General features: G+C 38.6%; 1 protein-coding gene across 6 annotated transcripts in view; it reads left to right on the top strand.

Moving 5' to 3' along the window:
• Pde1c (Phosphodiesterase 1c) overlaps positions 1 to 24,525 on the top strand; it is a 923,665-nt gene that overhangs the window by 654,668 nt on the left and 244,472 nt on the right. For all 6 annotated transcript variants that reach the window (XM_089239484.1, XM_089239482.1, XM_089239480.1 and 3 more), the window contains one exon: positions 9,617 to 9,737. In XM_089239484.1, the coding sequence (XP_089095610.1) occupies positions 9,617 to 9,737 (121 nt within the window). The remainder of the gene's footprint in view (positions 1 to 9,616; positions 9,738 to 24,525) is intronic.

A 24,525-nucleotide genomic window follows, 5' to 3' on the forward strand; every position in this document is an offset into this window, starting at 1 on the left:
GAGCACCCAAATAAAAACATTACTCTCCGGTTTAGATTTGGGCGATCGTCGACCATCACAGCTGCTTAGGGAGATGAGAAACCTCGCGGCAAACAAGGTAAGCGACGACATTCTCAAATCTCTATGGCTGAAGTTCTTGCCACAGCATGCGCAAGCAATCTTGTCGGTGAGCTCGGAATCGTTGTCAAAATTAGCCGACATGGCCGATAAAATTCTCGAAACTTGTGATTACGCGAATCCGAATATTATGGCTATCGCGAAACCAGAAAATGACGCGTCTCAGTCATCACATGAAATATGCCTCGCCTCTCTTTCGTCTCAAATTGAAAAATTAACTAATGAGGTGCAAGAACTCAAACGAGCTAAAAGTCGGCAACGCTCGACCAGTCGATCGCGATTTCAACGGAGCAGTAGCAGAGATGTGACCCATTGTGGAAAGGACATTTGCTGGTACCATAGGCGCTACGGAGATGACGCCCGGAGATGTACAAAACCCTGTGCATATGTCAGCTCATCTAATCAGGGAAACCACCCAGGGCATCATTGATGACGACGTGTGACGCCAGCCAAGTCTCCAGTCGTCTTTTTCTATTTGATCGCTCTTGTAATAGACATTTCTTGGTCGACACAGGAGCGGACGTTTCCGTGATACCGGTAAATGCAAATCGGCGACCCTTTCCAGACAAAAATTTTTCCTTGTATGCTGCAAACTGTACCAAAGTTCAAACTTTCGGCACCGAACGTCTATACCTCGATCTTGGTTTAAGACGAAGGCTTCTCTGGACTTTCATCGTGGCAGACGTGTCCAAGCCAATACTCGGCGCGGACTTCCTCAAGGAATTCGGCTTACTCGTAGACATCAAACGCCGACGCCTCGTCGATCCTGTCACTTCACTTAGCTCATCAGGCAGAGTCGTCACTGGTCCTTCTTGTGCATTGACGACTGTTTCTCATGACATCAGGAACGACCGCATCAGAATTCTACTGGCTGAATTTTCCTGTTTAACTCATGAATCACCCGTTCTGAGAACTGTACCTCATCGTGTCGAGCATAACATTGTTACAAAAGGCCCGCCCGTTGTTGCCAAAACACGTCGCTTGGCTCCAGACAAGTTGCAAATTGCCAAAAAGGAATTCGACTATATGCTGCAACAAGGCATATGCAGACCCTCCCAGAGCTCATGGGCCAGTCCTTTACACCTGGTGCCAAAGAAGACTGGTGGTTGGAGACCATGTGGTGATTACAGAGGTCTCAACGCCATCACTCAACCGGATCGATACCCGATTCCAAATCTGCAAGACTTTTCATCAAACTTGCACGGTTGCACGATCTTCTCCACTATCGACTTGGTTCGTGCATATCATCATATACTAGTTGCACCAGAGGACATTGAAAAAACTGCCATCACTACACCATTCGGCTTATTCGAATTCACCAGAATGACATTCGGCCTACGAAATGCGGCCCAGACCTTCCAACGTTTTCTCCATTGTGTGCTCAGAGGCTTAGACTTCTGTTTCGTATACATTGATGACCTCTTGATTGCTTCAAAAAATGTAGACGAGCATCACATCCATTTACGACAAGTTTTCGAGAGACTCAAAGACGCTGGTCTTGTAATCAATCTCGAAAAATGCTCGTTCGCTCAACCTGAAATCACCTATCTTGGTCATCACATCACTGCTGAAGGTATCCGTCCAACATCCGAACGAATCAATGTCATCCAAGAATACAAGAAACCAGAGACTGTAAAAGATCTACGAAAATATCTCGGAATAATCAATTTTTACCGGCGATTTATTCCTAGTGCTGCGAAAACTCAAGCTATTCTTAACGACTACCTCGAGGGCAGCAAGAAAAACGACAAATCTCCAATCGAGTGGTCTGAAGAAGCTATTCAGCATTTGAGTCAACCAAGCAACAGCTCATTGATGTCACCATTCTCGCTCATCCGTTCCCTGATGCGGAACTTGCTGTAATGGTCGACACATCCGATATGGCTGTTGGAGGAGTTGTTCAACAAAAAGTCAAGAATGATTGGCAACCGCTAAGCTTCTTCTCTCAACGACTGACTCCAACTCAGACTCGTTACAGCACGTACGACCGAGAGCTTCTCGCTGCGTATTCAACAATAAAGCATTTCCGTTACTTCCTTGAAGGCAGAAAATTCACACTTTACACTGATCATCGTCCTCTCATTTTCGCTACTCAGCAAAAAGCAGAAAAGGCTTCTCCTCGTCAAATATGCCATCTGGATTTCATATTTCAGTTCACAACAGACATGCAACATATCTCGGGTAAAGACAATGTGGTAGCTGATACCTTGTCCAGACTCGACGAAATTCATATGCCTCAAACTGTGGACTACACTGAAATGGCTAAAGCACAGGAACATGACGATGAACTGATCAAGATACTTTCTTCAAACACAAGTATCAAACTTCAAAAATTTCCAGTTTTTGGTTCCAACTTACAAATCTACTGTGATGTTTCCACTGGACAAAGCAGACCGTATGTTCCAGAGTCCTTCCGAAAAACTGTTTTCAACTCTGTTCATGGACTTTCACATCCTGGCATCCAAGCTACTGCCACAACTATTGCCAAAAAATTTGTTTGGCCATCAATCAAAAAAGATTGCAAAACATGGGCAAAATCCTGTCTGACATGTCAGAAGTCCAAGATACACAAGCATACCAGAGCACCTGTGGGACATTATCTACCAGTTTCCAAGCGCTTCGACGAAATACATTTGGATATCATCGGTCCCTTACCCTCTTCAGAAGGACATCAGTATTGCGTAACCTTGATCGACAGGTTCACGAGATGGCCTGAAGCAATACCAGTTCCAGATATCCGAGCCGACACAGTGGCGGCAGCAATATACTACGGATGGATCGCTCGTTTTGGTGTTCCTAGTGTCATTATTACCGACCAAGGTTCCCAATTTGAGTCCCACCTCTTTACAGAACTGTCACACATAATCGGATTCCAAAGACGGCGCACCACCGCTTACAATCCAAAATGCAACGGCTTTATCGAAAGATGGCATCGAACTTTGAAAACAGCAATCAGATGTCACAGCCACAAGCAGTGGACTCGAGTGTTACCTACTGTCCTCCTGGGATTAAGGTCCACATTCCGGAAAGAGTTCAACTCAACCCCAGCTGAAATGGTTTACGGCACGAACATCCGACTGCCAGGGGATTTTCTCGATACATCTACCTCATCTCCATCTTCTTCCGATTTCATTCAACATCTTCGTGACCATTTCAACGACCTTAGACCAGCTCCGCCGTCAAGGCATTCAACACCGCATGTTTTTGTCTCTTCAGCGTTAAACACCTGTCCTAGTGTATTTATTCGTACGGACGCTGTGAGAAAACCCTTCCAAGCTCCGTATGAAGGTCCATACAAAATCATCAAAAGGACAGACCAATATTACACTCTCTCAGTAAACGGCAAAGAAAAAAACATTTCCATAAACCGGTTGAAACCCTGTTTCACAGAGAACTTCGACTCATCTCAAATCAATGGAAAACCTAACGAAAATCAAGCACCTCATCCGAAGACTTCACAACCTCTTCATACGAAGAAAAAGGTTCATTTCAACACGACAGTGAAGACTTCGAGTGAGACTGATAAATCGAAACTTCAACGACAGACTCGTTCTGGAAGACTCATCAAACCACCTTCTCGTTACGAATCGTTCTCTTCTGTTCATTAGAGGGGGAGTAATGTAGTGTCTTCCCATCACTTGCAAAAAAATTATTTTCGTCTTTGTGGCAACACCACAAAAATGTCAATGTCAAGGCCGTCTGGCCAGAGAGCTTTTGTTGTTTATATTCACCGGTCGTATCTTTGTACATGTCCCTGCTCTCGTCCGAATCGCGTATTATTTTACCTTCGTTTATATTTGTAAATAAATAATTGTTTTATTGTTTAATCTACTGCTTCGAATAATATAGTTATGTCTCAAAGCCAACTCACATAGCTATACACGTACTGGATTCACCCTTCTTCAGTTCCTGTTCTTGCTGAAAAGGGAAATTCGCAGATGACCATAGGTCAAAGGTCAACACGAAAATGCCTGAGAACGGAAAGAGATGAGAGGACCTAGATCCCCATCATCGTCCCTTAGCTGCCCCCTGTGTTTTCGGTCCCAAACACTATGTTTTTTGATTCGGTTGCAAACGTCCCGGTCGCAAATAAGACGACACGTGCTCGCCACCACAATTTTTTTTATTCTCATAGTAATAATTGAGTTGCTACTTCAGTTCATTTTGAAAGTTCGCGTTTGTCATACAATTGATTCAGTTTTCCGCAAGTTGTGCTGACCATAAGCTTGCATAGGTGCCAATTCACAGATTTGAAAACTCTGTAGTTTATCCCCCTGATGACACATTCCGCATCAAAGAAAACATATCAAACAAATAAAAGGGAAAACCCGGGGACTTTTAGAAATTTCAATGGGTGACCATTAGGGTGGCCCTTATTTTTTGATTTTTAATTTCAGTTTGTCCATCCCCCCCCCACCCATTTTTTTTCCTTTATTCCAAGAAACAATTAGAGATCTTATTTGTTCAAATCAGATGTTGGGAACCCGTGCTCCATCGCGGTAGAAGTGGAAAGCCAGTGAGTGCCAAAGCGCTTTAAGGTAAAGCATTGTCACCTCAATGGCGAAGTAGGTCGTAAGCTTGCACCTAAGAGGGAGGGATGAAAACTACCATAATTTACTAAAGATACATACTAAAGATTCACTGCGCTTGTGCAACTGTCCTTTTTCTCTCTCTTGTGGCGTCCATTACTTTATTTTACCCTTCCGATGTGGTTGCTGTTGCTTTTTCCCGTCTCATTTCATCTTCAATTTTAGCGTTTTTTAAAATTAATTCATCAAAAGGCCCTTCTCAAGGCTAAATTACTTAGTATTATCTTTTACTTGCAATATTTTTGGAATTTATGCTTATTCTTTCTCCTTTATTTCGTCTGGATTCCAATGCGTATTGAGGCAGCTTATTCTTCAAGCGTCTTGGTGGGTGCAGGCAGTGACTTGTTCTGAGAAATTGAATTTTCTCAGTATATTTCAGGCAGAAAAAATACCATCTCTGCATTGACTTGTTCGTTCATATGGCGCTCCACCTTCCGCCGAGCTCTCGCTATCAGTCTGCTCTAGTTGCTGTCCAAGCCAACTACAAGTGTAACTATGGCTTCTAATTTGAGAAGTGGTGATCGAGATATTTATTTAATTGCAGTGAGTGTCACCAAATCACCGGAAGCAAACTTCCATCTAGCAGGCAAGTACTATCGGTGCTATTTTATAATTTACGGGAGGTTAAACTGTCCATATAAGTGAAAGTGCCAACTTAGTAGTGCGCGAATGCCTCATTTTTTGGGAGAAGGCAAGGATTCCTACAAGAACGAAACCTCATTGTGTAGAAAAAATTATGAAGACGTACTCTTATTGGCGCAGTCTTCAAAAAAATGTCAGCCGTATGTCAGACACGCAGAACTAACATGAACGTAAGTTTATATCAAATTTGAATAATTTAGTTGACATTGCTCACGCAAATGCTTTGGAAATTATAAAAATTGAAGAAGACAGTAAAAATTTTCTGAGTCAAAAAAGAGCCGGGGCGAAGGGGGATATCTTGGGGGGGGGTTGATATGAAGCTAGCAAAGCGTGAAGAACGGTCATTATATTATTTGATAGTCAGGGAACATGAAAACATACGCGCTAAGGCTCATTGTAGTTCTGAGATCGCTGGCAATTTCAGAAGGATCGTCAGGCATTGAGGATATTTCTGATCAACCCGGGCCTTCATCAAACATTACCCAGACGTCTCTTGAGAAAAACATGGATGCGCAGATAGGTTTGGGATGAAAAATGTACATGGGAGGAAATGTTTTTTAACTCCAAAATCAGTGATTGTACTCGGTAGATGCCACATAGTCAGCAAAATGTTGTTTTATTCTCGAAGCCGCAGCTTAATCTTTTAGGATAAAATATAAATGGACTGGCAATCAACCGAAATACGATCCAAAGATATCGGGAAGATTTTCGTTAGACGAAGGCTACTAAGATTAAAGAATTGTTTAAAAAAAATTAACTCAGTATTGTATCCGTTCATTGGAATGGTAAATTGCTACCTGCTTTAAATGTGAGAGATTTGAAAAGTGAAAGGCTACTATCATTTGTTACATATAAAGATCAAGAAATATTACTCGGGGTGCGAAAATTAGAAAATTATTCAGGGAAGGAGCAAGCTATGGCTTTATGGAATGTTCTGAAAGATTGGGGATTGGAAGATAAGGCTCAAAGTCCCTGTTCTGACACAACCAGTTCCCAACACTGGTCGTATCAACGGTGCGATTACATTTCTCTAGAGCAGTATGCAGTATTTTCCATGTCGGTACCACACGTATGAATTAGTGCTACGAAGTGTTTTCGAACATGAGTTACCTCAAGTGACTAGTAGTCAAGATGTTTTCTTCAAAAAAATCAGAGAAAAATGGAATAATTTGGAAAAAGAAAATTATATGTGGACGGGTATAAATAAATAAATATATATATATACTTCAACGAAATATGTAGTGAGAGCGAAATACTTGATGAATTCTTTTTAATGCACTGAAAAATGGAAAACTGAAGCACGATTATCGGGAGCTCGTTGAATTATGTATAATTTTTATTGGAAGGAACTCAGACACTCGACTATCAAAATCAGGCCACCAGAGGCGATCATGCTCGATGGTTGGCAAAGGTAATTTACTCCTTTAAAATGTTTTTATTTAGACAAAAATTGGCTCTAAGTTTTTGAAGTGAACTGTCTGAAGAACATTTGTTTGTTTGTTGTAACGGTGTATGTTAAAGCATGGAAATCGGACACCTTTGATTTTATAATAATAGTCAGTTTTTATCATTTATCAAATTTTTAACAAGGTTTTCCAATGAATATTTATAAATTAAGCAAGCCATTGAGAATTTAGATATGCTATCTAATAATTAATTCAAGGTTGTTTTTTTCAAAAATAAAAAAACAATAGAACATTTCATTTCTCAGAAAAGTTTAAATTTGTTAAAGAAATTGGATGTTGACATTAGCTTTTTGAATCTCATTATAGATCTTTGGGATAGTGACGATTCTTATTTAAAGTCACGAGAAACATTCCGGAATCTCGGTGTTGTTAATGACACAGACGAAAGAGGGGTGAAATTGATGCAAGATGTTGTCTTGATCCTTTTCTTCTTTAATTTATATTTTTCTTTGATTCAAAATTGGAATCCATTCACCCAGGTTCGAATAAATATTGCAGGATCAAGACAAGGGGTTAAGCAATGCATAAGATGAAAGAAAACAACACAACACTTTCATGAGCAAGTAAATCAGAGTCAAATTTTAAGGAAAAGAAGATATTTAATTTTTAACAATAGAAAATAATGGTGTAGGTAGCTACCTTTTAACAATTAAAAAGGTTATACAGATAAATGTAAACATCTACCAAATGAAGGTTAGATTTTCCGAGACAAAAAAAAAACAACATCGCTTTACAATGATTTAAATAAAAAAGAACTTACATATTATCGTTCTGTCTATTTATGCAGACTACGGTTGAAGTTCGAAAAGGTGAACACGGAGGTTTGTCCATAATGAAGACGGAATTTATTTTCCCGCATATTCTGCAGGTCACTGGCGGCTAGGAATCCTTCCTGTTGTTAGGAACACCTTTCAGGAGCAGGTTCGTAGGAGCACCCCTGTTGTTAAGAGCACCTCTCAGGAACAGGTTGGTAGGGGCACTCACCGACTGGCTACTATCGCTAGCTGGCTACTATCGGCCTTTTGGAAGGCGAAGTAGCGAAGGCGAAGGTGTTCCTCTATCATAGTAATTGCTGGAGTGACCATTGATCCAGACCCTCCATCCATATGATTTCTGCTCTTTCGTACAATCGTTAATTAATACATAGCGGTAGACGCACGCGATTTACTCGAGAACACAGGAGTCGTGAATACTCGAGGCACATAGTAAATTCAAATCACCAGCGAGCGAACATATATAACTCGCGCAAGCTTCAATTACAAGCGAGAGCAAAAAACTCTCCTCCGACAGTAGCGTAGAATTCTCGAAACCCTGGTAGAAATCATCTCCCGAGACTTAAAAATATGAAAATGTACTGAGTACAGGTCCTGAAGGGAATTATTCGGCGTTTTAATTTACCGTTGGCGAAGAAGGGAGAGAGAGGGGGAATCGAGGTACAACAGAAAAAAGGGAAAACTTAAGGGGACCGTTAAGATCTTCGGAGAAATTCTTCTCGCCAAGGACCCTTAATCACACCCCCTGAAAAACAAACATTACCTTATATGGCTCGATGACCATCTCTTTCACTCTCTTACAACCCTTTGTAATTCGACCCGTGTTTCTCATCTGGGGCCCCAAGGCAGCAGTACCGTGTACAACTGTATCTTAAGGCCTAAACTTTCTATAGAATAGATTTTGCTTTCCACTATTATTATTATTATATGTACCATAATATATACAATTAAATATCGGTATAATCAAATGATTAATTATGCCACTGTACAAATAAAACATAAGACAAAAATCCATTCAATATAATAATCTTTTCTTTTCTCTACCATTAAAACTATTTTAAGATTAAGTTAATGTAATGTTATGATGAATTTTGCCAATTCAACATAACAATGTTAATGGGCTCTTAACTGTGGATGAAGAGCAGAAGCAATTTCTTCTCCAATGTGTCAAAAACCACAGAAAGCAGTACCCGGACTGCAAGAAGGCTGCTCTTAAACAAAAATTTATTTAAATATATTATTGAAAAGTGAATTTTTTGTTTCATATGCCCCTTTAAAGATGTCATTTCATAATTTTATAGCAAAAAATCATAAAGTTAAGTTCTTAATATGAGTAATAAATAAACATATTTTCAAATGCTTAATTTTTAGCAAATTTTTTCCTCCTACATCTTTATTCAATCAAGCTCGATGAGTCACGGGTTAATATTTATATATTGAAGAAATATTTGGTATACTTTCACATTATGGTAAAAGGAAAAAAATTAAGGGGTGGGCACTTAAAAAATGTTAAATAAATTTTAACCATTATAATAAGGGCCACCCTAGTGACCATACATAAAGCCCGGTTTTCCGGCACACATTTTCCGCTGTCCCGATTTTTTAGCTATATTTAGTCACTTTGCTTACTTATGGCATCATATTTGGCGATAATTACCAATTTTTCGTACTTGAAATCCTGATTCCCCATATCTTTCCTGAGGAAACAGGGTCAGCCTGAAATTGCAAGGAATGAAAGAGTATTTTCTTTAGGGATGGATTTTCCATTCAAAAAAAGCTCAATTTGATGACTTTTAGTGATTTTTCTATGAAGATACGAAAAAATCGGAAGAATTGGATTTCCGACCGGAAGATTTCAATAAGGCTGAAAAATCGGAAGGCTTTCGGGTAAATCAGAAGCATTGGCACCTATGAGCTTAGTAAATGAATGTTCTCTTTTTAAAACTATATCACTTATTATTTTCACAGGGATATTTTTATTTTTTTATTTTTGTGATCACTTTTCTTAACAAAAGATACATTTTTGCAGCATTGACAAATCTAGAGCCCTTTCGCTCATTCTTCACTGTTGCGATATCAGTCATCCTGGGAAGTCTTGGAATCTACATCAAAAATGGACGTTGCTCCTCATGGAAGAGTTTTTTCTTCAGGTAACGTGTTAGTTATGCTTTGTATTTCAGAAGGTTTATACGTGCTTTGCTTTCCGAGTTTTCTTAATGGAACTGATGGTAACATTGTCTATTTATAGACAGACGAAAAAACATTGTATCCCAAACAACAAATGATGATTAGTGTACAATTTTTTTCACACGCTTAAAATACATATAATCAGCTAACTCATAAAAACTTTTTTATTGGTTATTTCCTTAGCGGAGGGGATAAAAGGTAGAAAAGGAGAAACTATTTTTTCCGCTCTGCAGTTAAGTCACGTAACTACCGGCAAAATCTACAGGGATTTTTTTCTTTTTCGTATGAGGCTATTTTCTGTCTTTTTATGTATTAAATTAGCCAAGGAAAATGAAAAAATATTTTCCTTGTTTTTCCTCATTATTTCATTTTTTAAGGACTTTTGCAAGTTTTAGGGCATTTTTTTGGCATTTTTGTTTCTTGAAATTTCTCTAATTCTTTACTTTAATTAACAAAATAAACTACCAATAACAAGAACATATTAGATAAATTCCGAATTTTCTAATATCCATAAATTTTTAAATCTTGTCATTTATTAATCAGAGCGATCCTGATGCTAATTAAAAACATAATTAACTAATTAGCCATTAAATTCTTGAAAATTAGTATAATTGCGAATTTTCCAATTTTCATACATTTGAAAAGATTTTATAGCTAGTCCCAGGGGGGGTTTACCAGTTGCAATCTGTAAAACCGTGGTGGCCATGGTTCAATATGCTTGCGTTATATAAATTACAGCTTGTCTTTGAATCCCGTCCATCTTTGCCAGAAGCCGAGCAGAGGGGGAAGAAAACCAGATGTGAGCCCCAAGGGCAATCTATCGATACACTTCTGTAGAGGGTGTTCTTCAGATTACGATGGTTTCCCCACCCTGCACCCAATAATCGTCTGAAATGAGTAAGTAATGTGAGTGTGCTAAAAAAATTAGCTTGTTGGTGAACCATATTCCTAAAATTTTGAGACCTTTTCGACAAACTTAATTCATTCCCCGTTAGTTTTCATAGTAGGACTCTTTTTCCTCTTGTTTTGCCAGAAAAATGATGATTTGGATGGTCCCACTTGCAGAACATTTTGTTGTAACCATTCGAAAATCTGTGTCAACGCAGCGTTGGCAGAGGCTGTAATTTCAGTGGGTTCCTCAGCAGACACCAAGAGAAGGAAGTTGTCGGCAAAGGCTTATGCTGCGACCATCAGGGCCCACTGGAGTCGAAGTAATGAATCGAATGTAGTAATCCCAAAAGCGGATCCACTACATGAGCCCTGGGGGCAACATCAAACCAACGTCTTGGATGCTGGTGCTGTAGTTTTGTTAATGATGGTGCGTCCCGAGAAAATGTCCTACAGAATTTTTGTTAGCTGAAGAGGAATACACATAATTCGAAGGTTATCAGCTATTACCTCATGACGCACACAATTGAAAGCTCTCTTAATGTCGAGGGAGAAAACGGCTGTGAGTGGATGTTCCTTCATCCTATTCTCAATCTGTTCCATTAGATCAGTGTTTCCCAAAGTGGGCTATATCGCTCCCTGGTGGGCGATGAAATGGTCCAAGGGGGCGGTAGAAGCTACGAGTATAGCATAGGATCCTATGTGTTCGATTGAGCTGGGGATCGATGAGAGGGGTAAAAAAAATGAAAAGGGGGCGATGGAACAAAAAGTTTGGGAACCTATGCATTAGATGATGAAGGGCATCATCCGTTGAGCGATCCATACGGAAACCAAATTGAAGAGGATGAAGGAGGCCGTCCCGCTCAATATAGTAGGAGAATCTTTGTATAAGAAGTTTTTCGAGCACCTTTCCCAAATTGGAAGTCAGCGTAATGGGACGAATCGAGTTGGATACGCCAAGTCCCCTCTTGGAAAGAAGCACCAGATTTCCAGGTTTGAATGCTGGGGGGAAAGTACACAGAGTTGTAAGCAGTGACTGAAGAAATTTTTTAAATTTTTAAATATTGGCACGTACAATGGCTTGTAGTATGCGATTGGTGAGATTGTCTGGCCCTGCTGCTTTTTTCGGGTTAAGTCCATCTACAGGGTGATTCAGAAATGATAAGGAAAGCTTTAAGAAGTGATAGTACACACCAATACAAACAATTGCCATCTAAGAATGCATGGTCTAACATGAAACGAAAACGCGCCAGCGCGTTTCGAAACGGCCGCTCCGCAAACATTAAAATGGCATTCCTGTTGAAATTTATAGGGAGAAAAAGAACACACCATGCATGCAAAATGTAACCTGGGGAAAAAGAAACCGTACGCAAATCTGCGTCACAGTGAATAAAAGGCGCAGATGCCAGCCTTGTGAATTTATGCCAGCGTACAAGGGGCCGTTCAAGTATTACGTAAGCAAATTTTTAGCCATTTTTGACCCCCCCCCCTTTTCAGCAAAAGTCAGCAAAACGCTGACCCCCCCCCCCCCCCCCGTCAGCAAAATTTCGTCATCAGCTCTGCCCCTCTGAATCCTAACTCATATTTTCATAAAGGGTGGTTGATGACAAGCATTATCCAAACCCCCCCCCCCTTGTCATCAAAAGTCAGCAAATCGGAAACCCCATCCATCGATGATGACGTAATACTTGAACGGCCCCCAACCGTTCTAACAGTTGTAACGTACGGGATAATGGCGCACTTTAGTCTGAGTCCGCGCCTTTTATTCACTGTGACGGAGATTTGCGTACGGTTTCTTCTTCTTCCCCAGGTTACATATGCATGCATGGTGTTCGGTTTATTCCGATAAATTTCAACAGGAATGCCGTTTTAAAGTTTGCGGAGCGGCCGTTTCGAAAAGCACTAGCGCGTTTTCGTTTCGTGTTAGACCATGCATTATTTGATGACAATTGTTTGTATTGGTGTGAACTATCACTTCTTAAAGTTTTTCCCATCTTTTCTGAATCACCCTGCATTATTCGTAAGACCTCATGATCCTCAAATGGTGGCTATGCAAGAGGGCTGTTCAGATGGTCGTTTTGCATCAGTATTGATGTACACACCTCTGGAAAAAGGCTTGTCAGATGTTTCTCTGTTATATCTTTTGGTGTGGAGCTGGACTGCACTAAAAGTTGCATCTGCGTTCGCCTGGACCGAAATACTGCCTTATAGGGCATACCATATGCCGTAGCAGCTTGCGTGCAGATCTTATTCCAGGAGCTGGATTTGGTTTGCATTATTGCTCGTTTGAAAAGTGTTCCAGCCCTTCGAAAGGAGGCCATGGTGTCACGGATATCCTGTCCAGTCCCCTTCATACGGTTTAGTTTTCTCTCGATGGCCCGTACTTGCCTTTTTCCGTCGTTTGAGTTCCTCCATCTACCATTTGATACCCTTAGGGTGTGAGTGGGTTGTTTTTTACAACATAAGACAGTCTTGCAATTGATGCTTATTTCTGCCATCAGTGTTGTGGCATTCTGCTGTAGCTGGTTTTGATTGGTAATCTGTATCAACTCCTCCTGAAATCTCTGAAGTGTCGCATGCATACTCCCTTGAAAACTACTTCATCTTCTTTGTGTGGTGTGAAATTTTACTGTTGGTAGAGAGTAAAGCGAATCCTTTCTAATATTGAGACAGATCTGAATAATACTTGTGCGTGCTAGCTTATTTTTTTTTCTTTTAAACCGAGTACAACTCAGGTCTATCGCCCTGGGAAATTTACTACCTAGTGAGTTGTGCCGGAAGCCGATCGTCGAGAAAATTTGCACATATACCAAACAGGACCAGCATTGAACCGTAGCCTACTTTAAAAGTTCGTCAGAGCTGGGCAAATGTCCGAAATTGGCAAAAAATCGTCGGGCAACAATGGTTCCTGGTCCCAACAGTCATTTTTGGAACGTTTACGCTCACTTATACTCATTCATTCATTGAAACCGAGCACAACTCCGGTCTTCTCACTTATACTATCCACTCGTTCATTTTTTATTTCGTGCGTTCTTCGGAGGCTTTAGTCAAGGAGCTTTCACCATATGGCCCACTGGATACATGTGGCCTTCGAAGCTTTTTGCTGTGGCCCGCCGACGAAAAATGTTACATAGTTACAGAATTTATGGAAATGTTTGGGAAAAAAAAAACCCTTGATGAAGGAGGGAGGGTAGTGGAGAGTATTCATCGAGGGAATTCCAGCTGTGATCAGTTTTTATTTTTTATATTGTTCGTTATGGAAAAATTAGATTCGCACGAATGTGGAGTTAAGAACGAAAGAAGTATTGTGCTTGTTTGGTATTATTTCAAATCTGTAGACAAGCTATGATTATGGAAGCAGTTATCTATGAAATCAAAAAAAATTGTTATATTTTTGAGTGGTTTGCCAAATAAGCACTGTGACATCTTTGGAAACTTTTACTGAATGCTAAAAAGTTATGATAAAATTATGACAAATATGTGAGATGAATTTTCTTATTAATAGTCGTTATTATCATAATTTATGAGTTAAAAATACAGCAATTTCAATCATTAATTTCAATAAAAACTAAAACTAAAGTTGGCTTCATTCAGAATACGCAAAAAAACCGGAACATTTTTACGAAAAAGTCGGCATGGTCAAAATTACGTGAAAATACGGGAATATCCCGGGAAATATAGGACAATAGGGAGAGGATAAATAGGCGAGATTTAGCGGTTCGGGGACACAGTAGAGCTCCCCACGAGAACAACGGGTGCTCCCCATTTACAATGAAGTGCTCCTCTTAGCACCCACGCGATAAGGAAGGTCCCTCCAACGCAATAAGGACATGGTGAAGATAAGGCTCGCTAGATGGCGCTGCGTATTGAGGGAATCTTTACTGTTTTTCAGGGATCTTTCGCAAATTAAATATTTTTATGTCACATTAGGGGTCGTTCTTAAATTAAACTTTTTTATGTCACCCTACAATGACATCACCCTTTCCCTAAAAAGTTTTCAACGCCATCTTTTCTTTCCAAGCTGGATGACGAAAATTAGTTTCCAACGTCATTAAATTATCGTAAGAGGGACCTTTCCTAAATACATCCCCGGTAACACATACCCCCACAAAATTAGTTTAACTTTGATATTTTAGCATAATTTTAAACGAGCGGAAATCGTCAACTTGGCCCAAACTAATTATATTTGAACGGGTGTCTGATAGACTGTAATCACCTTATTTCTTTCGTTTGATTCCAGCTAGTGTATTCAGATTTTCCATCTGTCTCTATACTCTATGAGAAAGTAAATTTCTTCCTGTTTGCTATGGCATGCGTGTTAGATGTTGAGGGTTATAGGTTAAGTTAGCGAAAATTTATTATTAAGGAATTGAGTTTTTCTAACTTGGAAACAGATGAGACATATCATAGCATTTATAAGGCACCATTCAGTGTTCACGATTTAAAGTTTGGAAGCGATTTCCTGACAGCGTCATTCAGGTATTCTCTGATCTAGTTAATAATTGTTTTCAAAGTGGTGTTTTCCCAGAATCACTCAAAAAAGCAATCATTACCCCTATCTATAAAACCGGTGACAAGAATGACCTCAGCAATTATAGACCAGTCTCAGTTCTCAGTACGACAACCAAAATATTGGAATCTATCTTAAAATGTAGATTATACTCGTTTTTAAATGCTAATAATTTTTTCTCAGAAAATCAACATGGTTTCCTGCCAAACAAAAGCACTGAAACTGCACTAATTGAATTTAGCAAATTTGTGGTTGATAGCTTAGATAACTCAAAACAAACAATAGCAATTTTTCTTGATATACGAAAATGTTTTGACAGCATCAATCACAATATATTGCTTGCTAAATTGTACACATATGGTATTAGAGGTACTGCTTATAAATTATTTGAATCCTATCTTAATAATAGATCTCAATCTGTTAAGTGTGGTAAGCATATTAGTAGTCCAGTAAACATGCACAGAGGAATTCCACAAGGAACTACTTTGGGACCGTTGCTTTTTACTATCTATATTAATGATTTCTGTAACCTTGAACTAAATGCCAAAATAATCACATTTGCGGATGACACTGTACTTCTTTATTCTGAGAATGATCATCAATCATTGGATCATATTATTAACAACGATTTAATCAAAGTCCGAAATTGGTTTCGATCAAATGATCTCGAAATAAACATTCTAAAAACAAAATACATTAGTTTCTCAAACCTCACTAATTTCGATAACTGTAACCTCATTTTTCATAATAAAAACTGCCCTACTGATCTTTTATGTACCTGTACTCCATTAGAACAAGTAAGCTCCATTAAATACCTAGGTATTGTTATAGATCGAAATTTTAAATGGAAGTCCCATGTAAAACATATCCAATCAAAACTTTGTTTTATAGTTTATAAATTTTATTATCTAAAACATTATCTAAATACTCATTTTTTGCTGTCATATTATTATTCCCTTTTTCATTCTCATCTATTATATGGACTATCTGTTTGGGGCAGTGACTACATCAATACGTTGCGACCCATCATCCAGACCCAAAAGAAAATAATCCGATCACTAACTGGCAATTACTCAACTCCGTCATTTGATCTCTACCGGCAACTTAACATACTCCCTTTGCGGTATTTATATTTTTATAAATCGATTCTCCTACTTAATAAAAAACAACTTTGTCTCCCTCTTAATTTATCAAGGACATCAAATAGATACAATAACATTCTTAATATTCCCTTGATACATAAAACAGTGAAGAAAAACCATTTTACATATCTTATTCCGAAATTTTATAACAAACTGCCGCATGATATTCTTTTTCCCCCTTCAATACCGTTACTGAAAAAACGTTTAAAAAATTACCTTTTTTCAATAGCTAACATCAACGATCATTTTTAAAAAACAAAAACAGAGCTCTATCGATCAGTGCTAAATCGAATTTTCTAAATGTCTAAGTACACTTCCTGCTGTTTGCCTCCACATGTCGAAGTCGCAAAACAATTCTCGCATCAATCTAGCATTCCATAATCTTCATTTATAATGTATATGAAAACATACTGTATATCTGAAATGTTGTATTGTATTCTAATTGTACTATCTAATTGTATTCTATTGTATCTATAATTGCTCACAGATGCAGAATTACTTCGATATAATTATCAACATTTTTCCCTCCCCCTCTTTTTTTTTTTTTGTGTTCGTTCTGTCCTTGAAATTGTATTGTAATTACTCATCGATACTTCGTGTTCATCAGTACAGATCCACGGGATCTCTTGGTGAATTTGTTTTATTATTTTGTGCTATTTCATCGTGTTAAATAAAGTTCAAAAAAAAAAAAAAAAAAAAAAAAAAAAATGATGGAGAATTCTCCCAGCTTTCATGGGTGTATGGGAACATACACAACTTTGGGTGTTATTTGGGTACCCGTACGAGATCGTTGTTGCAGACGTTGCCCGGATAAATGAAAATTAACATACAATTTTCGAGACGGGCGAAGAAAAAGCGAAAATTTTGCAACGGCAATTCGGTCTTCGATCCTATATACTATTATATTCCCCGATGAATTTTTCGAAAAGTCTGGTTTCATGTTCATATCAATTAAAGCAGCGGGGCCATTGTGCTTTAGCTAAAGTTTTAGCGTTCCGGGAGTGGATAAAATGTAAGAACTAGATCTGGGAAACAGTTTCAAAACATTAAAAAATAAAAAAAAATGTTTAAAACAGAAAAAAAAAATAATTAATTAAAAAAAAGTGTGCTATATTGGCTTGTGGAGTGTAGAACAGAGAAGTGAAGGGAAAAAAGTCTGTACAGTGACCTGAGTGCGCATGGAAGAGGGATTTTCTTCACGCCGAGCTTGAAAGTTGTGAAAATTTTCATTACCATTCTTCGTGGCGGTCTCTGAATATGTGATCCATACATACTGTTCTCGCAGATGTCGTGTGATATGCGACTACTTCATATGCTAATTCAAGAATGGAGACGAAAGAACTTTTTTTCATGTCTGCTTGCGACTTTCTTATGAGAGGTTGAATTATTTCATTTAGGGATTTATGAAGATAGTGACATTTTCAAAAGACATAGCGAAATTGATTCGAAGTGTATTTTTGATAAGGGGTTGCTAATTGGAATTATGTTGTAATCCACGTCACGGCTTTCCGTATTCATTATTTTATCCGCGTTACTTGTGATGATGCGTCATTGACTGATGAGAGGGTTTAAATACCAAGAGCACGTCGGGATACTCACCTCACTGTGACAGCGATTTTCTTCTTCACATTGCAGCTGAATTTTTCTAGGCTTTTCTACAATATGCAGCAATTTATTCAATAACTTCGCTCAGTTTGAAATGAGCCTAGAATCCTTACATGAGATGTGTGATGCCTGCCTTGGAAGGGAATGCCTGGTCATCTATGAAAAGGTCTCCTGAGGAGGGAAATTCATCAAGGACAAAAAAAGGAAAATTGATTAAGTTTTTTCAACTAATTCCGTTTTATCGATTCTTATTGTGATATCAATTATTTTATATTGTTTTTCTGTTAATTTTGAGTCTTGGTCATTTTGCCTGTTGTGGCTCTTGAGGTTGAATTGGTCTCTGATTATAAAAAATTCAGTCCTTTCTTGCCTTGAAAATTTAGAAGAGTATAAAAAAATGATCGGTGGTGTCGGTTTTATCGGGATATGCGTGAAGAATGATGTACACCCATCGTGCGATTAAAATTATCGAACAGAGTATGGATCGTTTTCTGTTTCAAACGTAAAAATAAGGATTTGCATCTTTCATTTATTAGCGATCGATATAACGTTATGAGCGTTTCTCGACCTAAACTTAAGGTTGCAGACTATCTTCAAATGACGAATTTCATGGAAATTGTCGATTCTTTTTTTTCCCCGCAGAATTTATTCTTATACATGTGAGGTGTTGAAAAAAATTCTAGCTGAGTCAATTCGACCGGAGTATAGGTCTCAACTAATTTTCAAACGTGTTTCATGAAGATTCGTGTTATTTTTCTTCGCTGTTATTTTTTCACCGATGTTCACATATGCGTTAGTTTGCAGGTAAAAGGTTGAAGTTAGTATTAAACGATGCAAGCTAACTTTTTTTTGCATAGTCTCAATAAACGACGAATGAGCATCCACCTTGGTAAGTGATTTTCGACTCTTCGTTGAAAGATTACCTTTAATTTTTGTTGCTTCATGAAATCATATAAATTGGGATAAAATATTTTCTTATCCGATATCTCGATTTAGAGTAGATGGAAGAACTGCATTAAAGCTTTCCCTCCTTTCACAATTTATAGTTTTTCAAACAAATACTTTGTTACTATAACCAGAACATTAGAGAGGATGTCATTGGAAAAAATAATAGAAATTAGCGTAAAAGAAAAAAAAAACAAGCTAAAGTGATGAACAACGAGTTCTACATTACCGATGCTATAGTCGGAAGTTAGAAAAAGTTATGATTTCGTAGGGAAAAAATATTTTTTTCAAAAAATATTAGTTGTCATGGATGCGCCATGGGTTATCAGCTGGGTACGAATGCCTACAGTTGCATGATAACTTATTACAAATATTACGATCATGCCTTGACTTTGATTGACTTTCATGACATCGCTAAAATTCTAGTGGAAAATCATAACGTCGCGGAAAATTGTTTGATTAGTTATGAAAATTCGAAATGCTTGATGGAAGAAAATTATTTCAGAAAAAATATAGTAAAACTTGATTTGTAGAAAAGACTTTGTAATTCATTTGCGGTAGCTCTTTTATTTTACAGCTCGGAAAATTCTCTCGTTTAAGTAAAAGAAGTTACAGGGTGGTAAAAATATGACAGCTCGAAAAATTTCCCAAACGATAATTTAATATCGTGTAAACGATAATTCAAGAACGACCCCTGTGAAAACCTGACACCATGTGCATGAAATTAAAATAGGTAGAACCTTAGGGACGTCAGAGTTGTAACAAATTTTAGAAAAAAAAATTTTCCGAACGATACAACCCCTCTTTGAAAAAATCCCATCACGGAGTGTTGTGACGTCATGGTACTAGTGAAAACGATCATTTTGGAAGGACGTATACGAAAATAAAGTGGTGCTATACTCAAATAAATTGTTCCGTAAGAACTTGTTACATACATTTTTACTAGCTGATTTATAAACGAGCTTGTGGAAAATCGCATCACGTCAGATTTGAACATGGGGATAAAAAAAATTTCCAAACTATGATTTAGGAATGACCCCTCTTTGAAAAGAATCTCATCACTTGGGATAGAAAGAAAATTCCTAACGATAACCTCAGAAAATGTGACATAAAAAAAATTTAATTTAGGAAAGGTTCCTTGGTATCGTATTTGTTAAACACGATAATTTTTTATTTTAAAAAAATAATTTAAGCCTTCCTCAAACCTGTTTGAAAAAGTAAGTTGGAGAAAATGATAATTTAAGAACGACCCCTCTTAGAAAATGTGACATACCAAACGATAATTTAATGACGTTGATTTTCGTCATCAGCTTTAATGTTCTGGGATGATTGGAAAAAAAAGTGTAACCCAGTTGATCACATGACTTTCGAGTGCCATAACCCTCTCTTTCTCGTTAGCCCCAGTATACAGAGGGTGACGTCATTGTTGAGACTTGGTAAAATCCTTTTAAGGTGACATAAAAAAAGTTGAATTTAGGAAAGGTCCCTCTTAGAAAATGTGACAAAAAAAGTAAGAACGACTTGCATCGTAAGTGGCTAAAAAAATTTTTTATTTCAAAATAATTTGGCCCTCTTAGTACAACGACGGAAAAAAAGTAAGTTAAAAACGATAATTTAAAAAAGATCCTTCTAAAACCTATCACGGAGTTTTGTGACGTCATCGCTGAGACTTGGGAAAACTTTTTAAGGTGACAAAAAAAGTTAAATTTAGGAAAGGTCCCTCTTACGATAATTTAATGACGTTGGAAACTAATTTTCGTCATCCAGATTGGAAAGAAAAGATGGCGTTGAAAACGTTTTAGGGAAAGGGTGATGTCATTGTTGAGAAAACTTTTTAGGGTGACATAAAAAAGTTTAGTTTAAGAACGACCCCTAATGTGACATAAAAATATTTAATTTGCGAAAGATCCCTGAAAAACAGTAAAGATTCCCTCAATACGCAGCGCCATCTAGCGAGCCTTATCTTCACCATGTCTTTATCGCGTGGGAGCAGAGGGGAGCACCCATTGTTCTCGTGGGGAGCCCTATTGTGTCCCTAAAAAACCAGAGCATTTTTACGAAAAAGTCGGCATGGCCAAAATTACGTGAAAATACGGAATTTGTCCCCGGAAATACAGGCCGTATGGTCACACTACTCATACCTCCCAGTTCCGCTGCAAAAATGTCCCAAACAGAATTCAAATCCATCCATTTGAATTTGACACATTTTAGGTGGGAAAGAGGAGATTAAAAAGACAGCATCTCTCTAACTGAGGCTGTGTAGGGGCCTTTACAGCGCCGGATAAAGATGGTTGGAGGCCCTGAGTATTTGAATGGTTTTGGTGTCCCCACCACCTGGTCCGTACAAGTATATTTTACTCGATATTGAATGTACAGTATAAATAAATAAATAAATAAAATTTTATATTTGTGAAGTAATTGATCTTTTAAGGCAGAATTACAGTGTGAATATTTCTAAGCACGAGCATTGAAGGTCTCTTTCCCGTCTTCCTCCCGCGAATGCTTTTCTTTTCCTACTTGCAAAGTCTTTGATAATATCCGAAGATGATGTCTCGCGTCGCTATTAATACGAAGGTTTTGACAGCTGGAAGATAAATCCAGGAAAGAAAATTCAAGTTCCCACGTGGAGACCCACGTCCTCTCACTTGCCGGGTGAGCGTACTAGACCACAGAGACAACGAATCCTCCTTGCTTACAGATTGTGTGTGCTGAATGGAGCCGTACATGGACAGCCAGACCTAACTTAGGCTGAAGCTCACAATTTCTGACATTGCCACCAGATGGCAATTTATCCGTAAATGATGTCACTCTCTGCTGCGAAAGTTTTGACAGCAGTCCATGTTAGGCCTGACTGTCCATGTACGATCCCGTTCAGAGCACACGAGCTGCAAAGAAAGAGGATTCGTTGGCTTTGTAGTCTAGTTAGTGTGCTCACCCGACAAGTAAGAGGAAGTGGGTTCAATTCCCTGCAAGGCCAGTTGAATTTTCTTTCCTGGATTTATCTTCACATCAGCCATCTGTTAAGTAAACGGATGGATAGCGGAGAGTGACATGATATCTTCGGAAAAACTAAACTGTCTCACGATGGTCCTAGGCGGCGGATGAGCTCAAGCCGCCCCTGGGAGGGGGACAATGCTAATAAGGTAATGCCTCACGTGAGGCCTTTCAAAATATCTATAGTAAAGCACACTTTAAAAGAGCTTCAAAACTTGCCGTAGAGTCGATAACTGTCCGACAAAATTTAGCGATTTTACTGTGAAAAAAAAGGAGTAAAAAGTTATTCATACAGGATAGTTCAGACAAGTGGTTTTGAATCTGGCTGGCTTTTTTTTCACACAGGATTTCTAGCAGCTCCAAAAATTGCAGAAAATAAAATGGAACAACTCCTACACTCACTCCGCTTGGAACCCACGCTGCTTAAGCAATGACAATGCTTTAGAGCAGTGGTTCTCAACCTTTTCAAGCCCGCGGCCCGGTTTCATTCATTTTTGTGAGTCTGAGGTCCGGTCAAACACACGACCAACGGAAAATGAATGAGGAAAAATGAAACGGCTAATCACTCGCGGCCCGGTACAAATGATATCATGGCACGGCGTTTGAGAAACACTGTTTTAGAGAATAATTCTTTGAATCACCTTTGATTGGAAATTCGTTTGAAGATAATTAATAGAAATAGGATTTTTGGCTATTTGAAAAACATTAGCAGGCAAAATTGCTATAAATTAAACTTAACAAATTTGCCAAGACAATCGTAATCAATCATTTTCAGAATTTGTAAATTACCGTTATTAAGATGTTGATATCACAACTATATAGTAACATAATTTTTCCAAAATTTGCCGATTGGTTTTGGTTGTTGCCGAGGTGAGAAAGCCCGAAATGAGTTGTAATTACAGTTTACCGCCAATGATCATTAAAATATCCGGAACATGTGCACTCGATGGCGTGCAGGAAATTAAAAAAATTATGTGATTGTGTTATTAATTAGCATCAGGATCGCTCTGATTAATAAATGACAAGATTTAAAAATTCATGATAATTAGAAAATTCGCAATTTTACTAATTTTTATGGAAGTTGCTCAATGCCAGCTTTTACCGTAGTGCATGGTAAAAGTGCGAAATGCTTACGTTTACAAGTGTTTTTCCGGCTTTTACCAACTCGACTTGTTTTACCACTCTTCGGGCTTTAACAGATATATGTTACCGGCAAAGTATGAAATCCGACATTCTATACAATGCCTGGTCCTTTCAGGCAAAGTGTGAAATACCGGTTTTATTCTATACTTTGCCTAGGAGGTGCGGAGTCAACACACAGAGCCACAGCTTCGGAATAAACATTTATTACGACGACACAAATATAATGATTATCTTGGTTAATAAAAAGGAAGGCAGACATAGAAATTTCGAACCTCACGCTTTCGTGTGTAGTGACCCTCTGCTGTTGCTGTTTTCCAGACGGTCGTCTCCAGTACCCGGGATCACGTGACACACTCGAGGTCGTTGACCCGAATCTTGGGGGTCGTCTGCGTGGGACACCACGCACTCTCTCTCCAGTGATCACGAGTAGTAAGAGATGATCGCATACTGTGGAGCAGCATCAGTGATCACGAGCACTGAAGACGATCTGGAATGTGGTGTGACGTCCATCGAATCCTACTCCTTGAACTTATGTGGACTGCCCCGGCAGGTGCATTCGAAACATCTGCCGGTTGGAAACACCTGCTCCTGTAGAGGTAGTATGCCGTTGTCTAACGAGAGATAAGAACTTAGACAGAGAGAGATGAACCGAGATAGTGAATGGATGTGCGACCAACGTGGTCGACACTAAAGTATTTTAACTAGAATGTAGAATCTCACATATATTGTTATTTAAAATTAAAAATCATTTAATCAAGAATAATGATTTGTTATCTCATTGGCAAAAATGAGTTCACCACTACGCTACAGCTAAAAATTTGGTGGCAGCGGTTTGGATGTGTTTCACGTCGTTCCGATGTTCCTCTTCGTAAAAGTTTTTGACTGTTGATGTCTCCAACAGGAGTTTCGAATTCGGTCGTCAGTGCCGCTGAGAGATTTGGCCATTTGTGCCGTATTCGGTCGTCAGTGCCGCTGAGAGATTCGGTCATCCGTGCCGTAGGGAAATATTCGGTCGTCAGTGCCGCTGAGAGATTCGGTCATCCGTGCCGTAGGGAAATATTCACTCATCAGTGCCGTCTGGATAAATCGGAACTCTGGAGGAATTGGGTCATCAGCTCCGTCAGGAGAACAATAAGTGCCTTGAAGTAGAGTAGTGTGTAAACAGCAGTTTCACCCAGTGACTTTTGTGACAGTGATAGTTATTGTTGGGATCATCAGATCATCTCGTTAGGTTCTAAGTCTCTCCGAAGTCCGAAAGGGTAAATGACATGAATAAGGCAAAAAAAATTTTTTTGAGGCACAGTATTGTTTAAAATGTACCGCAGTTGATTTTATTTATTTGTGGTAGATGGTATATTGTGATTATTCTTGAAAAATAGCTGAATTACTTTTGTTTTGAAGTTAGTTTGTATAACTAATATTATCAGCTATGGCATTCCTTGCAAAAGCTAGAAAAGAAGATTTGAGGTTGTTAGCGGAAGAGTTGGGGGAGAATGTGAATGATAGGATGAGGATTTTGGATCT

The sequence above is a fragment of the Pholcus phalangioides genome, unplaced genomic scaffold (assembly GCF_987345545.1).
Source record: "Pholcus phalangioides strain wild (caught in Gottingen) unplaced genomic scaffold, Ppha-v1.0 ptg000011l_1, whole genome shotgun sequence".
NCBI lineage: Eukaryota > Metazoa > Arthropoda > Arachnida > Araneae > Pholcidae > Pholcus > Pholcus phalangioides.